The sequence below is a fragment of the Miniopterus natalensis genome, chromosome 7 (assembly GCF_054644295.1).
Source record: "Miniopterus natalensis isolate mMinNat1 chromosome 7, mMinNat1.hap1, whole genome shotgun sequence".
Classification (NCBI taxonomy): domain Eukaryota; kingdom Metazoa; phylum Chordata; class Mammalia; order Chiroptera; family Miniopteridae; genus Miniopterus; species Miniopterus natalensis.
Genome location: NC_142087.1, coordinates 80509078 through 80529705, shown reverse-complemented (window position 1 = coordinate 80529705; position 20628 = coordinate 80509078). Strand labels below are relative to the sequence as shown.

The following is a 20628-nucleotide window of genomic DNA, read 5'->3' as shown; positions in this document are numbered from 1 at the left end:
GCGCGGGGCGCGGGCCCCAAACTCCGAGCAGGCCCCGAGCTCCCGCCGGCTCCGGGCGGGCCCGGCCCGCAGGCCCCGACCGGCGCCCCGCGCAGGGCCTGCCCTCGAGGCCGGGAGCCCCGCTCCCAGCCAGGCCCCTGGCGCGGGGCCCGGGCGCCGGCGGCCTTGACCTCCAGCCGGTCGGAGCAGGCGCAGGCCCAACCTCAGGGCCACCCCAGCGCGTTCCAGCGCCCCGGGTACAGGAGCCCTACGCAGGCTGAGCTCCACGCTGCAGGAGGCCCACTGCCGGGCATGCTGGGCAATGTCATCTCTTCCTCCTCACTGAATGGGGTCCTCGACCTTGCTCAGACCCTTGCTATTTGCCAGGCACTGTCCTGGATGTGACAGGGGTGTCAGGGATGTGGGCTTCCACCCAGGCTGCTGTTTCTGGGGTGGCCAATTGTAAGTCCAGGCACTGCCTTGTTGAGTGGGGGACCCTCCCCAAGCCCACCCCTCTGCAGGAAAGGTCATCTGGCAACAGTCTGGGCAAGTTGCAGCCTCCCACCCAGCTTAGGGAGAGAGGAGGGTACAGGAGAATCGGGGAGTCAGTGGGTGGTTTACAAGACAGCACCTGAGTCATCTGTCACTGAAGAGGGGGGGCACCTGGTGGATGGTGGGTGTGACTCTGGTGAGGGTGGCTCAGATAGAAAGTTCAGGGATTGATGATCCAGTTGTGGAAGCTGAACCCAAGAGTCATTTAAAAATAAAAAGGTTACCCCATCCTGCCCACGCCCAATATTCAAGGGCCTTAGGTTGGTAGCCCTCTCTGTTACCTCCAGCTACTTCCAAGCATCACTCCTCTTACTGAGTCCCCTCCTAATGATCAACTTTTAAAATAGCGAAGCCAACTCCCTAGTGTGGCATCTGAGGCTCTCAGCCCCTCTCCTAGCTCCCTGACTTGCAGTCCAGTCACAGCCACACATTTGCCTTCCCGGCTGCTCTGTCTCTTCCGCAGCTCTGACCCATGGTCCTAGGAAACATCCCACTAGACTACGAGCTTCAGCATTCTCCAGGCAGGTCTTTTTGTCTGCTTTCTTCTCCAGTGCCTGGCACAGAGCAGGTGCTGAACACACAGTTGTTGAATGAGTGCAGTGAATTCCTTCGAAACCCTCAGCTTTCCCGACATAAAAGTCGGTGCTAATTGGATCTTATTTTCTTCAAAAGATTTTACAGCAGCTGAATGTTTTCACACATTTGTAAAGGGTACGAAGAGCACGTATGAAGATCTATCACTCTTTTCTTCTGTTTGCAAACACACTGCAGACAAGTGCAGGGTGTTCTAGCAGGGGCCGAGGCAGCAGGGGATTGTCCTCGAGGGTGAGGGAGGTAAGCTGTGCCTGATGGATGAAAAAGGACTTGCACAGGCAAACAAGACAGGGGGAGGCATCCAGGTGGGGACAGGCTCGGCAAGAAAGCGCAGACCCAGGGTGTCCACGGGGCTCTGAAGACAGTGTAAGAAGAGAGAACGGGAGGAATGGGTGGTGGTGGTGGGCTGGGGAGTCTGACTCACTGCATCGACTTTTGCAAACTGTAGAAGGTTCCAAGAAGTGTTTCAGAAAGCCAGATCCTGGCTGCTCTGTGTACAGGGAGCTGGAGGGGGAAAAGAAACTGTCGGTGGTGAGATGACTTGGGAGGTTCTTATCCTTTTAGATGGCCCAAGACAGGACACATGAAATGATTCAATGCAACCACATTTATTGAACACTTTTTCCATACAAAGCAAGAAAAAAATAGTACATGCCTGTCAGAAGATGTTACTGATTCTAGTTTTAAGCTGCCCCTGAATTGAAGAAATCCAAACTAAACAGAACATTAAGGAATTATTCCACTTCAAATGCCTGCCACTTTCCTTCCAGGAAAGGGCACTTTCCACTGCACTTTCCAGACTTCAGGCTGAGTGCGACAGGCAGCACTTTGTCCAGATACATTTTTATAACAGGTTAGTATACATTTGCAAACACATTGCAGACAATGTATTTGAACACAAGGGAAAACTCACCTCAATTAAGTTTTCTTTTAAAAATGAAAATGTAAAATAACTTACCAGATCTTTAATGCACTCCAAGAAGTAACTTATGTTTTTGGTGACTTGAGACTCCTTCCAAACTCGACTGGCTGTTCAGACTTAATTTAGGAGTTGAAGAAAAGACTAAAAACTTCTGGAAGAAATCAGAATAAAGTTCCCAGGACTTATTAGGCAGTTTTGGGGTACAGTTCACATTCTAGACATATTCCTGAATGACATCATGTGAGATGGCTTTGGGTGTATGAGCTGCGTGTTCATGAGTTCATTGCATGCTGGAGTTCACCTATACCAAATCCGATACCTGCTTAGACTCAACCCATTGCCATGATGCTCCCATTCCATCTCATCTTGCATGAGAAGGAAACTCTGACACCCCCCCACCCCCAAGGGCACTGTTTTTTTTAAATCTTTCTGGTGTTTTCATTCATTCATTCAAAGTAGACTTATTGAATATCAATTCTGAAGAGCTCCAGGCTGGGTCAGGCTTTGGGGATACAACACGCGCATTTGTGCGCTGTGTGCAAGGGTAGTGAGCAAATACTGCAGTAAAGCCCAGCAATCCAGTCACTGGGAGCTGAATCCTGAGGGTGAGTCATGTGCCAGGCTGGCTAATTCCTGACAAGGAAATCGTTCAGCAAGGGACCAAAGTACTAAAGGGAGTTGTCCATTCCAGAACCATCAGAAGCTTGAGTGACTGCTCGTTAGTTATATGGGCGTGCAATGTATGCTGAGCCACGGAGTTTGGACTTGACCTTGTGGGTAACTGCAAGCCAGAGGAAGTGCCTCAGTCAGGACTGGCGTGAAGGAAAAGTAGGGCTCATGCACACTTGAGAAGGGAATGCTGCTTCCTTCCTCATGGGAGGAAGTAGAGGAAGGCTCAGCTCCAACCACCTCCATCCTTGGCACCCCAGGAAAGCATCTAGCCTAGAAGGAAGACCCACCTCCCAGAACACTGCCTTCCCTCACCACACCTGTAGTGCCTGGACATCAGGGAGTGCCTTGGTCACACTCTGTAAATATTGTCAGACGTAGCCCTGGTCAGTGTGGCTCAATTGGTTGGAGTATTGTCCTGTACCCCAAAAGGTGGCAGGTTCAATCCCCAGCTGGGGCAAGTGCAGGAGGCAACCAATCTGTGTTTCTCTCTCTCATTGATGTTTCTCTCACGTTGTTTCTCTCTCTCCCTCTCTTTCTCTCTCCCCCCACCCCCCTCCCCAGGGTCTAAAATCAATTAAAAGGAAAAAAAATCTCAGACATGCCACCTGGGAGACTTGCACTCAGGGTTCCCCAAAGCATTGAAAAATGAACTAATTGCCATGAAAAATCACATTTCTCCAGAAACTCTTGAAAAATACATTAACTTATGGAAAAGTGGAAAAACCAGTACAAATTATACCCTTTGCCTATATTCAGATAATATATATATTTTTCTTCTGCACCATTTAAAGTTAGTTGCATACACTTAACACTAAATAAATACCTGTGTGTCTCTCTTAGGAACAAGGGACACAGGCCCCACTAGTCACAGTAACAACATGATCATATCCATAAAAATTTTTCATTGAAACAATGCTATTACCTAATATACTCTCTGCACTGGAATTTCTTTAATTGTCCCAAAATGTCCTTCATGGCCTTTTCTCTTAAAATCAGAATCCAAATGAGAACCAGGCATTTGCCTGCTTGTCCCCTTGAACCCAGAACAGTCCCTGCCTTTGTCCCTCCTGACCTTGCCATGTCTCCCGGAAGGTCCCAGTCTGGACTCACCTTGTTGTTTCCTCATGATGAGATCCAGGGTGAATGTTTTTGGCAACAATACAGATTGTTTCTCATGACCCCGAATCAAAGGCCACAAACCTACGCAGCTCCCGTTACTGGCCAAGGCCGGTTACATGGTTCACGTGGGTAAACATACCCTGGTTTACACGGTGAGGATGCAAATCCCCTTCATAATTAATAGAATTAGAATCGGTTTCCTCTTTATAACGCATGCTTTGACACTCAGAGACTATGAGATGCTCTGTTTCCCAGCAGCCTTTCCCCCAGGGGCTGTTGTGTGCCATGGCCGTGTCTGCCCGAACCGAGCCCGGCTGCGGCCACCTCCGGCCGTCCGCGCGCGGCCCCTGGCGTCCCCGAGCACATGCACACCGCCCTGCCTCCGCGCTCCCCAGGCCTCGCTCCGTCTGTGGGGCTCAGCGCACAACTGCACACGCAGAACCCATTCTTCAGCAAAGACTTTCAAGGCGGCCACAGCCGCGCACTGGGCCAGACGCGGGGCCCCGCGGGACTGCGACGACTGCGCTCCCTGGAGGCTGCCCTGACCCCACGACGTACTTACGTGTGTGCATCTTTCAGTTCTGCCGCTGTGTCCCCCGCTGAGGCCAGCGAGCCCCATCAGGCCGGCTCCTGCCTTTTTCACGTTCCTATCCGTTTTTAGTACTTCTGTCCTTTCTGGAACGAGATGATCCCCAGGCTCAGTGTTTCCCCTTTGCCCCAACGCTAGAGTCAGCCATTTCTCCGGGAAGCCCCTGTCCTGTGAGTCGGGGGAATGGGTGTTTTGAAACCCAGGCTTGCGTGGGGGGTACGCCCACTGCTCCCATGTCAGTTTCTGATCCTTTCAGGGAACAGGACTAAGATTTGTTTTCTTAAATCTCATGAGGTCACACCGATTCCTCCAATTCAAACCCCACGCTGCTGACTTCGTCTTCACATGCAGCCACCCCGCCTCTGTGTCTCCATCCCCACAGTGAGAACCCTGGGGTTACCAATCACCTTTCTAGGGGCACGAACTCGACCTTCCCTACAACACTCACCAGACAGCCTCCACCCCTGACAACAAACCTATTACCTAAAGTTCAAGATTTCTTTATTGTCTTTTTCTGTTCTTACCATGTATCCCACTGATATAGTCAAAATTTATTGGTTTTTGTGTGGTTTATCTGTCTGTAGTCAAAGTAAGGCTTTGCTGTGTTCATTTCTCCTACATTTCCATTTTTTGAACACATAAAACGTTTCTAATGGTCGAAACTGTGAAAAGGAAAGCTCACAGGAACCTCCTGTGCCTCCCACCCCTTTCCCACTCACTCACCCTGCCACAGGGAAGCATTTTTATTAGTTTTTGGTTTACCTTTCCTGGTTTTATTTTTGAAAACACCAGATCATATATATTCATGCACCTGACACAGAAGAGAGCATACTGCATGCAATCTTTTGCACTCTGCTTAAAAAGCACATTTTGTAATGTCATCTAAAGCACAGTGTTTCTACCTTCCGATATCAGTGGGATGAGAGAATGTTAATAAAAATGGACTGGGGGAACCATTTCTTAATGCCGAAAAGCATTCCTTCAGCCATCGGTTTCTAGGGCTTCCCGAGGAAGTGAGGGGCTGACCTAGTTGCTCTTAGAGGTCCCTGGCCAATCCAGCAACCTGAAGTATTCTCCCAGGAGGGCATGGTGTCAGCCAGCAATAACCTCGTGTCTCGGGCACTGATTCCTATTTACTTCTGAACACCGGCAAAATTATTTTTTGTAGTTGCTGAAGTTTTCAAGGGCATATTAAAGACCTGGAGCCTGGGCCTGGGCCTGGGCCTGGGCCTGGGCCTGGGGGAGGGGAGGCTGCAGGAAGGCAAAGAGAAATCATTAACAGACCACATGGCTCCACATTCCTTGAAACAAAGTCAGCACATGAAAATGGAGATGTATAGAAAAGCAAGGCGAAGGGCAAATGTGTATTTAGATGGAGAAATCTTTTCTTTAGAAAACCTTCACTTCCAGGGTCCTTTAAGCAGGATGTTTCTCTAGTGCATTGAACATGATTCACTCTTCAAAACCCTGAGTCACATTTTTCCCGGAAACACCTTGTGTCAAACAACACCTCTATCTGTAGCGTCTAAATGAGGATCTTTTTAAAAAGTAGAAGGGTTTTGGTGGCTGAGCAGTGTGAGGAAAGGGTGGGGAAGAAAAAAAGAAAAGAACCAGATTTGTTAGTTTTTCTAAGGGACACGAGAAGGAAATTTAATTTTTTTTCCCTCACTACGTCTGGAAGGTTCCATATTTTCAGCTGGTTCAGAGTTACGGATGAAAAGTACTAAAACGGGACAATCTTACTTATATTACAATTCAAGTTAAAATGCTAGATTGGAAATAAGACCACTGATCCCTTCTCGATGATTTATAAAGCTTGAGGGGCATTCTAACCCAATTGAACAGAGTAAGGACAGGTTCCAATCAGGCCCGTCCCTGGCTCTCCTGAGATCTGCAAATTCGGCAGCACATACATACACATCACCTATGAGAACCACAGAAGACATTCTGAAGTCTTTTTCCTAACACCCGGGAACACGGTGTCAACTGCTATTTTTAAAACGTGACTTGCTACATTATGAACTCTGGCATCCTGTGAAACCTAGTGTGTATACCACGAGTTCCCCTCTTTTGTGTCTTTAAATGAGAGTCTACTTTCCATTTCCCAATACTCTTGGGGCCATAGAAAAGGGAGGACGGGAGGTGAGGGGGACAGTTGTCTGTCAGGACCAGAGCTCTCCGGGGTGGACTGCAGAAATTGGAGGGGATAGAGCGACGGGGATGGCAGCCAGCCGGGAGATTTACCAAGTCAGGGGTCATGATATGCTGGGGTACCCGCACCGTGGCTGGGGACTTCCACAGCCCTTGCTGTGCAAAACACATGATGTATGCCTGCGCGAGGCACGATGTAAGAGCTGAAGTTCTGTGTACATTTAATTATTAGCATGAACTGAAGGTACTGTCATTGTTTAACTCGGCCGACCTTTTAAATGGATAACCAACCTTGAGGCTTAATTGGATTTAAAAAAAATCAATTTCTAGCCATGGCACAGTGTGGGAACAAAGTGCTACGTTCGTGGGCAACTGTAAAATCACTTTTGCTCAGGACTATGTTTTTACTATTTACAATGTTAAAATGACACGATCCATCTTGGTAGGCGTTTTGTGCATAACATATACCTTTTTTAAACAACCACAAATGCCCATGTACGCACACCAAGTCACGTCACGAAGGAATCATTCCTTTCCGCTCAGTGGCAGGCTTAGTCATCAGCAGCAATCTCTTCGCACCAATTACACGAAAAACTGAGCTAGGGATAATGACATACCACTGTCTGCAAACCTCTCAGCCTCGGTCGTGTCTCATCTTTGTAATAGGGAAAAAAATCCTTGAGGAAGCTTTTACCAAATCACATCTTGACCATTAAATCTTTCTTGAAGAAGGTCATTTAATTTTATGCAAAGAAATGAACAATTAAAATGGCAAGAGCAGCACTGGTCTGGAAATGAGAGAGGGAGGATTCTAGTTCCCGCCGGGGTTACGCCGGCCGTGTGACCTTGGCAAGCCCGCTCGCGGGGCTCTGCTGCCTCGTCTGGAAAGGGGGATGTCTAGGGGGAGGTGTTCTCTTTATAATGGTTGATGAACATGGAGGCCTTTTACGGTGTCCTAAGTCAGAACACCACGTTAAAAAATATCTGATTCCTTTAGCTCTTCCTTCAAGAAAGAGACCAAATGATGCAAACCAGAGCCCTTTTGCCTCCATTATGACATGTTTTTACAAAACGAGAGAAATAGTGATTACTAATGGTGGAATTTGGATGATTAGCTAAAAGCAATTCTAGAATAATAGCTGACAAGCAGAAAACACTAAGCCCAGCAGTCTCTTCTAACTAAGCCTGGTCTAAATGTACACTGTGTTGAATGCAGTTTCCTTGAAATGGTCCATTTTACCCAGACGATGGGCTCAAGTGCTGGCCCACGCAATTACCCTGAGCATTCAGGACAGTCCAGAGAGCTCGTGAGGACAACTGGACAAATGATTGTTTTCGTTTGCCTCCACTGGCCAGGTAACTGTTTACAAGTCTCTGCCTTCTGACTGTATAGCATGTTCCTAAGTTGTAAGAAGACTTCACTGTCGACTGGTACAATGATGTCACGGGTGCAGGGCACAGGGACCACGGCTACCACCACCAACCCCGAGTCCTAGATCTGAGCCTCTCTCTGACTAGCTGGAAGTCTTTCTGCATGACCACCAGAACCCTCACTGGTTTGCTCTAATTCCCATCATTTTGAAGGGGTTACTTGCCCTCAATTTCAAAACAAAACTAAACAAAAACATCAGGCAGCAAGGTAAGAGTTGGCACCTGGGTGGTCAAGGGAATTTGGAAAAAATTTAGTTTTTAAGGCCTAACGTGCAGAAATCTACCACTTGAGGCCCACATTTACATGTAGGCACAGTGCTAAGCCCCAAAATGTAGCCAACATCAAATGAAACACATTTGTCTAACCAAGTTTTAGAAGAGATGGAAACTTGGTAATTCGTAACGAATTAGCAGCACCGAACCACTGTCCGGTATTTCCTGCATGAACTAATAACCGTCTCCTCCATGAAGCCATGTGAACCAAGTCTCTCTGTGTGGCTCCCACACTTTGACTAGAGTAAGGGACCTGATGATTGAAATGAAGCCAGCATGTAGAATAACATGCCATGCTTTCAAATGTAGAGACAGACCATGCTAGGCCAGGTGACTGGTTCAGTGGGGGGGGGGGGTGGCAGCTACAACAGACAGACGAGGTAGAGTTCTAGGTTACTCCAACTTTGGGTTATGACCAGAGTTCTTAAAAGGTGTTCCCTAGTCAGCAGGATAAACCTATACCCAGTCTGTTCTACAGTCGCCTGGGCATTCCGGAGGAACTATCCAAAGACCCCCACTTCCCGTCACACCTGAAAGTCAAGCCTCAAGTCTCCAGCTCTCTGCTCAACAGGCAATGTGTGTGGTTGCCCCTGCACACACTTATAACACTATTTCAAGAGGGGGCCACCATAAACTCAGTTGGGAAAAGCCTGGGAGTTTACCTGCAAGAAATACACACAACCTGCAGAGCTGACCTGAACAGGATGGAGATCTTCAATGCTATGGCTAGTCTAGAATGTTCTTGAAGCCTATGGGGCATGCTTGTCCTTTGAGTGGATTTGATTTTTGTGAAAAGTTGGGGGGATGTAATATCTAGCTAAAAATGAGGGGAGGGCATAGTAAGAGGAGGTGTTTCCGTGCTATGGCCCCTCAACCTCAACAGGCTCAGCAGGTGAGAACAGCCACAAGACCAGCAGCCATGTGGGGTACAGCACCCAGCTCACCAAGGTGACCACTCGGAATGACAGTTCCTGCTTTTGTACACTTGGGCTCTGGTGTTTAACCAAAGAGACAGGCGCCTCGATAACATGTCGGGCACAGGCGGGTAAAAGCAGTGCTTCGCTGACAAAGAACCATCCTGGCCTTGGAGGAGGGGACACAGACATTTGAGGGGAAATACAGTCCTAGCTTTGAGTTCAACTGGAGAACACTATCCCTGAGGTTTTCAGTATAACAGGATAGGAAATGGTCAAAGTCATTAGAAGTTTAAGTCTCCTGGAGCCTGTATGTAAGAATTACTTCTCAACAAGTACACAAAGTTTTATTTGAAGATCTGCAAATGGTTCTTGGTATGTATGTAAAGCATAGATTTTCATAAGAAAATTAACTATCTGCCTTTTTGTCTACTGGACAGCAAAGACATTGGTCCCTTTGGAAGTGTCCACTAGATAGATGGACCTTCAGACATTGAGGCAAAGGCCTCAGGTACAAAACAGTGGTCAGCCCAAATAATCCTTCTCATCCCCTAAATGCATTTGAAGAAAACATGAACCCTGTTGTTAAAATACTAGGATTGCAGGATGTTGTTTAATCTTCACGATTGCTTTATTATACAAAAAGTTTCCAATAACAGTAAATTAGTTTTTAAACAGGACAAAAAAAGGCATGTTGGATAGAAGCACTTCACTAATTGCTTTATTTAAGCACACAAGAAAAAAAGTCTTATCTGACCAATTAGGTTGGGAGGGTTTCATTACCTTTAGGAAGCCATTAGCCAGGATACAACACTGAAAGCACTGTGTCAAAACAAATAAATAAAGCTCTCTCAATTAGTAGGAGACGCCAATCCATTAGACATACACGGCTTTGCGCCCGTGGCAAAGCCACCCCCCATCCCCAAATTAATAAAACCAGAGAGAGTAGATTTCAGCCACAATCTAGAGGAAGATCAGGAGCTCTGGAGACCTGACAGTGAACATTCCCATTAATCCTCACACCCAGGCCAACAGAGCCACAGGGAGCACGTAGAGGGGCAGGTGTCCCTGCTGGCCCTTGTCTCATGGTGAGACCAAGGGCCCTGCCTTCCCACAGAGAAAGGAGCTGAGTCCTTGGGTGGCCGGGGAGGGGAGGAGAATGACCCTGAGGCTACAGGGCACTAAGGGTCATTGACTAAGCTTCTCTCACTGCCCCAGTGCTGCTGATCTTCCCCCAGGAAAGGCTCAACAGAAAAATACAGTATTCTGAGGAGCCCAGCAAGTTGGCACAGACTCTGGGGCAGAGGTGGCTTTAGCTGGCAGTGTCCTGCTTTCAGTCAGAATGGACGGCCCCCCCATCCCAGTGAGATCCTTAACTCCAATTCTAATCAGATTCATGATTTCACCCAAATGGGTTGAGAGACAAAAACCAATCCCAATCATCCTATTCACTGAAAATAAATATAAATAAACAGCGATCCTTTCTGAAAGGATTGTTAAGACAGCTTTAAAAGCTTTAATGGTGATCCAGTATTCCCATAAAGAGACCCTCGGGGAGGGAAGCCCCTGGGCTGAACAGCCCTACTCCTAGGAGTGGCGGGTCTGTTGCGGCAGGGCACTGCAGCTGGGGTATGGCTGTCTGGGATGAGAAAGGCTGCCTACAGCTACTCATAACCTCTGTAGAAGCCCATTTCAGGGAGGATCAGAGGGCTGAACTCTCGCTCTCTGGCCATCTTTCCTAATAAAGACTTGTTGGTCAGGGAACATGCTGTTTCCTGGAGGGCCAGGGAGACCTGCAGGTTATTCTACGGCACAGCTGTAATAAAACTGGTGGCTCCCTGGCGCAATCAACAACCTGGAAAGAAAATACTGGGGCGACTTGAATCTCTGGACTTGGGTTTAAATTTCTAGCAACAACTGCAAAGTCAAATTCTACAGAAGCATTTTATGTGACTGGTCCAAATAAAATGTAGCACATCAGAGGTAAAAACAATGGAAAAGCCATCAAAAATTATACAAAGACCATTAACACTATACTTGTGTCTCAAGAGCAACTGAAACATAAACACTTCTGTTTGCAAAGCCATCATCACTTTCCACATGACTACAGTTCAGGGATGTATTTGAGCACCATATTGACAACAGGGAAGGACACGACAAAGCCTGGCTTTGGCGATCTGATTTGCACTCATGCAAACGAAGGACTGACTGGTCCTGATTTTCACCACCTGCAGGAACATGCCTATTTTCTGGGCATGTTAAGTAGCAACGTGAGAGCCAATAAATCACACCTCTGGTGGAATATTTTACTTTGAAATGGAGTGATGTTTGGTTAATAATTTGAGACCCAAATGGGGTGACCCATTTAGAATGGCCTCTGTGTAAATTCACAGTTCATTAAATGGTGGCTGGTTTGAACAGGTCATTATGTAGTTAGTATATGAGCAATGGATTGAGCGAGGATGGCTGGGGACGCGCACAGGGACACACTGGCCAATGCCGGTGACTTGCACAACACTGCCAAGCTTCCTTTTAATGTGAGGTTAGTTCAAATCACCAACTTTTAAATTTAGGTGGTTTTGCTCAGCAACTCCTTTTGGTTTACAGTAGAAAATGTAGTGTACAAATTTTAGATGAGGAATACTCCATTTACTATTAATTTAAACTTATGAGGCTGTTTTAACTGGCCCATCTAAATGTGTTAATTAACATCAATGATGGTTTCTTATTTTTCACACTTTGTTACTCTGATCATTAACAGTGATGGAAAAGCGAAATTAAGGTAATGGAGAACGGATTATAAATTCTTAAAGGACTTCTCAGTTTGTTTTCAACTGCAAAATATCGAGAGAAAGATGAAGAGGCATTTTTGCCTCTATCCATAAATTTTTGGTACCAAATCCTTAAAAACCAGATGGTTTTCAAAATTTTCCCCCCAAAAATGATTTTAACACGCTGCTCAGACATGATTGCTAAGAAAAATAGCTTATTCACAATAATATCGAACAGCTTGTGGAGTGCTGTAAACGTTCCACTCATTTTCTCTTTCTAAAATATATTATAACTGATGACAGAACTCCATCTCTAGTCTGCAGCAGTACCAAGGTCTTTAAATTCTCAACAATGAAGGAAAAACAGAAGCCCGCTCCCCTCATTTCGGCACCGTACGGAGGAGTCCACGAGACGCTGGGGCCCACGCGAAGCCCGGCCCCTCCACAGGCAGCCGGCGGCCCAGCCCCTCGCCCCGGATCCATGAGGCACACACAGACCCCAGGCCGCTTAGCGAGACTTCACGCCGACGAGGACAACAATGAGGACAATAATGATGACAAATAATATTAAAATCACAAGCATCTTCCGATTCTTCTTTTGATACTGCTCTGCCTACAGAAAGAGGAGGGAAAAAAGTCCGTCATTTTCCCCAAAATCCAAAATCAAGCCTTATTCTTTTCCAGTCCTAGGCTTCTGGTTTCTTCTGCAGAGCTGACAGGCTCCCTCTTCTCTCAGATACAGGCTCCCTTATTACAACCCCTCCATCAATTCACAGGAATTCAGCCAGCACGTGTGGAAGGGCCCCTGACCGGAAGCTAGTCTCCCAGGAGACACTAGTCTCCCAGGAGGCACTAATGTGGTGTGGAATCTGCCACCAAGACGTAGGGTGAAGGCAAGGGTGAAGGCAAAGCTTGGCCTTCAGCCCAGACAAGCCCACTCCCCCTTGCCTCTACTTCCACTACCCTGAAGACCCACCCCCTTCGGGAAAGCCCCCAGGTGTGGACCCAGCTCTTTGGCTGCACACACCTTCACTATGAAATCACATTGCTGGCTAACGGAACCACAGCAGTGATGTGGGGCCGGTGGCCCCAAACAGCTTGATTCCGACCTCCCTTGAATATAGCAACAGGAAAACTCAACCTTTGAAATAAAACTGAGAAAGTGCTCTCCACGGGGGTCAAGTGCAGAAAGAACCCCCACCCCCAAGATAAGTCCTGTGCTCTTGATGACACAGCAGAAGGGTGCTTCCAGGCTCAACACCCCCAGGCTTCATCTGCGTTCACCAGCCTAGACTGTCCTGAGTAACGCCATATGGAGCCTATGGTGCAGAAATGAGACCAGAGAAGGGGCAGTGGCGTAGAGAGATGTGAGGGTCTCTAACCACATCTCGAAGGGCAGCCCCGCCCCTTTCCCCAGCCACTATTTTGCTATTTCACAGTGAAGGACAGGGAGACTGCCTGATAAACGTCCCTGTCCCCCTTCCACGTCCCCACCCACCTGACTGTAGTTCTGTTTGCTAAGTGGGCCGCCCTCCTCCCAGGACCACTCATCAGCCAGGAGGAAACATCAGGACAGACAGGTCTTGAGAGTCCAGGGTGTGAAGCAACTCCCCAGGCTCAACCATCCTTAGATGAGCTGCTGCCAAGGAGACGGCCAGCCCTGCTCCCCAACAGCAATGTGACGTGAGAGATAAGGCGAGCATGTTTACTTTTCCAATAAGTAACCCAGAACACCAGGGAAGCCAACACTAAATGATATACCTTAAGACCTCTCAGAATGATTTATAAAGGAGAACCTGAAACAAAATTTTTAGTTCCCACTAGATTTGTACACTCCCGCAGACAAGCTTTTCCTTTCATCTGTGTAATATTACAAAATATGTTTCACTAGATTTTAAGAAACTTCACAATCAATGCATAATCCCACAGCAGATCAAAACCTGAGTATTAGAGTGAGAAACATTCTTTTAATATACAAGGCTGGCCACCAAATGAATCTAAATGCTTAAAAAGTACTCTGCATACACAGGCAAGCCTTTCCTCCCTTGTTACAGGTGGGAGTCACATGTGACAAGCACATCAAGAGCAGACCTGTGCATGGCCTCACCTGTGCACCAGATGCTACTGTAACAGGGGCCCTCCCTGCTAGAGAAAGGGACTGGTTTTGGAAAAATGATGGGACAGTGCAGTAATGAATTGGAAAAATGCTCAGGATGTGGCAGAAATACCACTGGGTCTCAAAAATACAAGTAGGTGGACAGAACTTATTTTATTTGTGAAGTATTGTATTCCTTTTAGAGAAAACATGTACCCAGTTATACACAAGAGCCACTCGGCAGTGTATGGATGTTTCTCACAAACGATCACCAGAGTTCTAAGATGCTTTCCTTTTATTTTTAACAAATATCATGAAAAATATTCCTGGAATAGCCACCTTATTAGCAAAGAATAGGAGAGCTAATAATGCTCTCACTTCAACAAACTACTCTTTTGTCAAGGTAAGTACACAGATGTGCCGTGGTGATTAAAAGGGAAAATTAGATTTCTATCTTCTCCGGGGTGACTCTCTACCAGCAATTCACCAGAAGCGTGTCACGGCATGAGGCTGCGTCAGCAACAAGCGAGAGGGACGATCAACCATACCTTACTTAGCAAATGCAAATTCAACTGCTTTTCTAAAACAGGAAGACTCAAAGAATGAACTGTTTCCTAAAAGGAAGAAAACAATTTCCAGTCCGAGTGCAAGATGCCCCAGAGACACCAACTACAGCAAAGGGACAGCAGCCCACATGGTCATTCTGGACAAATGATGTCCACTTCTGCCCTAGTGTACTGAGTGACAATGGGCAAGAGTGCAGGAGACGGTTGTGACGGAAGACATTCCTTGATGAATTTTTGATACTTGACAACAGTTCCTCAAATTCTCAGCTATTGAAAGATAAAATATTACCTTGTGAAGCTGTTTCAAGCCGTCCTCAGTTTTGATACAGGACTGTTCAACATTATAGTCAATTCTATCAAGGACCGTGCCCTGGTAATAAATGACAGTGACAGACAATCAACAACCCCACGTGGGGAAAGTGGACTCAAACCAACATGCAGATCTCAGGCGTCGCCACGCATGGGAGTATCTGTCTGGCTCAGCTGCACTTGCACAGGGCACGCTGGAAGCCCTGGACCACCACCCAGCAGCGTCAGGCCCTCAGTGGCAGAGTGCGGTGTAGTTAGAATGAAGTCTCGCTAACGAGGAAGAAATACTGACGAACTGAGGTTTTGGATTTCGCCATGATAGGATGTGTCATATTCAGACTTACTGGCGCTTTAAAAAATATATTCAGCCCTGGCCGGTTTGGCTCAGTGGTTAGAGCATCAGTTTCGGACTGAAGGGTCCCGGGTTTGATTCCGGCCAAAGGCATGTACCTTGGTGGCAGGCTCGATCCCTGACTCCAGCTGGGGTGCGAGGAGGCAACCAATGGATGAGTCTCACATCAATGTTTCTCTCTCTTTCTCTCCCTTCCACTCTCTCTGAAAAGCAATGGAAAAAAAATATCCTCAGGTGATTAAAAAAATTAAAAAAAAAATACAGTTCAGTGGAAATAGGCTCTGAGCGGCGAAGGGCAAACTTCTGTGCCACCTGCTGCTTAAATACTTGGATTCAAGGAAGCAGAGAGTGCAGCTTAGCCAGCCCGGTTATGATTAGGCCTGGAAATTGACTATCAAGTCTACAGACGTCAGCACAGGTCTCCATGGCTCAGAGCAACAACAGTGAGCTCCAATCCACCATGTAAAATTTCACATCTGCCTCAAGGAGAATTTTGTTCTTAATTGTTTAATCTCTTGGTTCAAACAGAGAGCAGGGAACACTGGGCTGTATGGGAGAACAGGGCTCTTAACGGAAACACGTTGCATTAGAAGAGATAGCAAGAGCAGTTCCCTGGGAACCACGGGAGTAATTAATGTAACGAGATCTTCCATAGCCTCGACACTCCATTCTCAGCTGGTTTCAGGGGGATCAGGACCCAAATCCCTACTGGCAAGATAATAAAATATCCTAATCAGATTGTAACACTGAACAAACAATTTAATTCCACTTGAAAGCTAGTGGTTCTAGTTGCCATTACACAATAACCTGCCAAAATTAGAAGGGAAACCTTATCTATTGCCAGATTCACTGCTGAGCATGGGCAGAACCGGCCAGGCTCCCCAGGTGGGGCACTCTCACAAGCATCCCTGGGGCAGAGAACACAAGAACTTCTATTGACATTTACTTATTTAAAAAAAAGTTTGTTTTAAAATAAAGTATGGAAGTAGTATATGTATATAATTTGCACACACATACATACACATATGTATATGTGTGCCCACTCACACACATATACATGCACTGGTAGAATAGGTTCAAATTCTTTTTCCTGATAGGAGTACAGAGTCAAATAAGTTTGGAGAAGGATCAGATTTTATGGCAGGAAAACCCATTGATGAGGAAGGTAAACTCACCTACCTGCTCTACAATCATTGCTCCTAAGTCCCTAAATATCTCATTTAGGTCAGAAATCGACTGCACAATCTGGCGGATCTCCCGCTCCCTCTCTTCCACCATCAGCGTGTTCTGCTCCACCAGCACCAGCTGGTCATCCGTGAAACCCTAGCAGAAAAGAGCACAGAATCTGCGTGTTAAATTGTCCCCTCAAGAAAGCTATGGCGTACCATTTTAGACATACTTTAAAGAAAATGACTTCTGAAAACACTTCTATAAACCATATGAACATAAATGCTTATTTTTCCCTAACAGGAAAGACCCAAATTCCCATAGCAGGTGGGACCTAAAGCAGGACTGGTCAAAGCAGGGCACGTGAAGAGAACCTCCTGCTTGCAGCCACACAAGGGCTGGCTAGCAGAACCAGCAGGGAGAACCCTGCGCATCTTTCCCCAAGGTTCTACAAGGGAATTACAAGGTCTCCCTGTAGTCACTGGAAAGGAAGAAACAGTGTGGCCCATGACTCTCCTTCAGCTGGCTGTAAAATCTACTTGACGGGCCTATGAGTCATGCAGCACAGGCCCGTCTGCCCTGTTCAACAGGTCTATGAACAGAAGAAAACAGAATGCAGCCCCTTCACATACCCGATCATAGAGAGTATCGTCGTCTCCATCATCCATCAGTGGCACTGATGTATCAAAAAAATGCTGGGATCTTTCCTCTCGGTTCTTCATGCCTATCACAGATAGAAATTCACTTTACTTGAATATGTAAACCATCCTGGTTCTGCTCCACCATTAGAAAGGGGAAATCTGAATTAAAACTCAACAGTCAAAATGGAGATATTCTCAGCTTTAGAAGGGGGAGAGACAGTAAAAGATTATAAACACACAAATGCGAGCATTTGGGGTTAGTCAAGACCAAATGACACTGTAAATGTGTATAATTCACTTCATGCCAAGTGAATGACAAAAGGACACAACCATCTGAGAATCTCTAAATGAAGTAGAAATATTTAATCCAACTGCTGCTACAAAACATTAAAATAAAATCAATATTTTTCTCTAGAAGCATCTCTAGTACAAATTCCAAATGGCCCTAAATCAAATTTTAGAAGTAACAAAATTAAAATAACAAATATGCAGTTGTAGAGGGAGGGAGGACCAGGCTTCTAGAGAATGTGGGGATGTTATTGACGCCAATGGAGGTAAATAAACAACAGTTTGTAGGAAAACCTGACCACCTATTTGGAATCACAAGCCCCAGCCTAGAGCAGTGTTGAAGCTCCTCCCAGAAAGGTTCTTGGGCCTCTCAAAGACTCGGGTTGCTATGGAAATATGGAGCTTTAATGTGATTAAGACTGGTTTTGCCTATAAATTACCAGATCCCCATTCCAACACCTAGAAAGCTACAGGTTTTTCACATGTGCTGGGTTGAGTTTCAAGTTCTTTAAGCTTGATACCCAGTGAGTTTTGTTTTCTTATATATGAACTAGTGACAGCACCTGGGCCTCCAGGGGGCCCGTGTCACACGGGGGCAGCCCAGGGAAAGGTTCAGGACCAAGTGGACCACCAGTAGCCCGCAAAGAAGACAGAAACAAAGTGGCCGGGGGTCCCTCTGAGGCCTCTGCACTCACGTTTCAGGTAGCCGGCCTGCCCGTGCCGGAAGCCAGTGGACAGCTCCTGCAGGGCCTGCGCCAGCGAGGCCACCACGTTGCGGAGCAGCCGCTCCTCCTGCTCCGAGCAGGTCCTGCGGGCCCGGCTGGGCAGAGCCTGCACAGCACGCTGGCACCTGTGGAAGAGCTGAAACGATCCACGAGGCCCAGTGCGACTTAAAACTCGGCTCAGACTAGCACGGCCAGGGGTGAGCAGGACACAATTCACATGCAGGACACTGAACCAGCCTGAACCAGTGCCGTGGCACACGGGCTGCGCTGAGCTGACACTCTGCCCCCCACTACTCTTGGTCCTTCTCATTCAGCCCCACTGGCCCCCTAAGAGGCCCGTTATTTATTATACCCTTTGCAGACAAGATGATTAAAGGAGAGCCAGGCCACTGCCCCACTGCCGAGCCAGGATCCAAATAGGGTGGCACCCAGTTTCTCCTCAGTACCCCTCCTCTCATCATGGGCACCCAGGAGAGTTAAACAAACAAAAAATGTAAACACTAAAGTTTAAACACTTTGAGTAATTTTAAAGTACTTAAAATTACTCAAATTTAACATTTTACAAGAGGTTTTTTCCTAGGACACTAATATACTAGGTCTAGGGCAGAAACTCCCAACCTCCAATTATGAGAACCATGTTTAACACAAAACTGTGTCAATACTAGTAATACAATAGAAGTTTTACATATTTTTAAATCAAATGACTGAACTCAGCAATGCTCTGGGTTTAATTTTAAAATCAACCCACAGTAGTATCTTACCAACAACCGAAAAAATAGGCCCCATTCCTCCAGTCATGGTGCTTGGACTTGGACACCCGTAGGAGCTCAGGATCTCCTATAGTCCCTTCCTAAACCCCAGGCTGGGAAGTGGAACTATAGGGCAGGCTCGGGTGGGACTTAAGAGTTGTACCAGCTTTCAAGATGGTCCTGAAGGCTGGGAATCCACTTCCACCCTCACCTGTGTGATCTCTTGGGTGGTTATCTCAATAGCGTGCTCTTGCTCACTGCTGTCATCCAGGGTGGGTCTGTTCAAATGCTGGTCATGTAGGCTGGCTAATTCCTTCATCTTCTGTTTAATCCGGCCAACATCGTACTGGATCTAAACAAATGAATTCACCAGAACTCCACTAAGCCTGCAGGGTACCTGCCTAACTCCAAGACAATCAGTGACACTGAGTAGAGAGTTCTGTCTCCAGCCAATTTGTAGGCTGCCTGACACATAAGCAACTTCTCATTCAGAGATCCAGAAATTCAAATACCACTTCTCCAAGTTATACAGTTCTTCAGTTTCTTTCTATGGTTCAGATAGTTATTGCTAAGCCCAAATCACTCACTCACACACACACACACACACACACACACACCTTTCTTGTGGTTGTGCACACTGAATTAACCACACACACACACACACCTTTCTTGTGGTTGTGCACACTGAATTAACCAAAAGCTAAAGTTTTCTCAGGACATGCATTCAAGTGTAGCCAAATCAGTTTTTATGGCAAATACCTTAAAATATGTTAATGTCATTCATAATTATGTAAATAAATAAGATAGTGTGAAACTAACATTCAACTTACTTCATCCACTCCATCCACCCATTTAGGAGGTAACCGTTTTGTCACGCCAATCGCTGCTTCTGGGTCTAAGCTAATGCCGGACACCAGAGCCATCCGGTCGTCGGCAAGCTACGGGGAAATAAAGGAATGTTACAAAACTATTCAGATTCAGCTTAGCTAAGCACATGCATACCCCTTTGTAAGTGTCTCCTCCTGAGAAAATACAGAAATGGAGTGAACACACCTGCCTGGCTAGGCACGTGCTTTTGAGATTGCTAAGATCGGAATTTTTTTCCTATCTCTTCATGCACCAGTTCTTAATTTTCCTGAGCATGAATTTGACTTGATCTGCCTATGGAAATGTAATTAAAAAAAAAATCAACAAAAGCTCCTTAAAAGAAAGACCTCTTAGTACTCAACAATTAATGTGATCAGATACAAGTTAAATAAATACTGGGATATAAGTTACAGCATAAGGAATATAGTCAATAACATTCAAATAGCTATGTATGGTGCCAGGTCGGTACTGGAAATATCAGGGGGAGCACTTTGTAAAGTAAATGATCGTCTAATCACTAATGCTGTATACCTGAAACTAATACAAAATAGTATTAAATGTAATTGAAAAAAAATACTAGCCAGTAAATAGAACCAATGTGCAAAGCTCAATAGCAGCAACATTTACTTCCATACATTCAAGCTTATTTTGGAAACAGACCTGATCCAGTTAACTTGCCACAAGATCATTAACCATGTGTTCAAATGTGTGAAAGAAATGCTTAAATGGTTAGCAAATTATCTACCATTTGGCAAACACAATCCTTACAATCTCAATGCAGTCTTACACTGTCATTTCCTTTCTTCAGTAAAATGTCCACAGGCAACGTTTTCACTTATTTTGAAATGATATCGATGGTCCTTACTTATTTTACCTACATAGCACACTGCCTTGGAGAGCTC

General features: G+C 46.2%; 1 protein-coding gene across 6 annotated transcripts in view; it reads right to left on the bottom strand.

The window, feature by feature from the left end:
• Positions 1-1665: 1665 nt before the first annotated feature.
• The window catches only part of STX16 (syntaxin 16), a 34086-nt gene continuing 15123 nt past the window's right edge, over positions 1666-20628 (bottom strand). For 2 of the 6 annotated variants that reach the window (XM_016202771.2, XM_016202787.2), the window contains exons 2-8: positions 19690-19797; positions 19071-19211; positions 18081-18246; positions 17089-17180; positions 16469-16612; positions 14918-14998; positions 5905-12580 (exon numbers count right to left, since the gene is read on the bottom strand). In XM_016202771.2, the coding sequence (XP_016058257.2) occupies positions 12476-12580; positions 14918-14998; positions 16469-16612; positions 17089-17180; positions 18081-18246; positions 19071-19211; positions 19690-19797 (837 nt within the window). In that variant the 3' untranslated portion in view covers positions 5905-12475. Of the gene's footprint in view, positions 2199-4408; positions 4514-5904; positions 12581-12906; positions 14999-16468; positions 16613-17088; positions 17181-18080; positions 18247-19070; positions 19212-19689; positions 19798-20628 lie in introns of those variants that run through there. The other 4 variants (XM_087819196.1, XM_087819195.1, XM_016202764.2 and 1 more) reach the window with 4 other exon arrangements.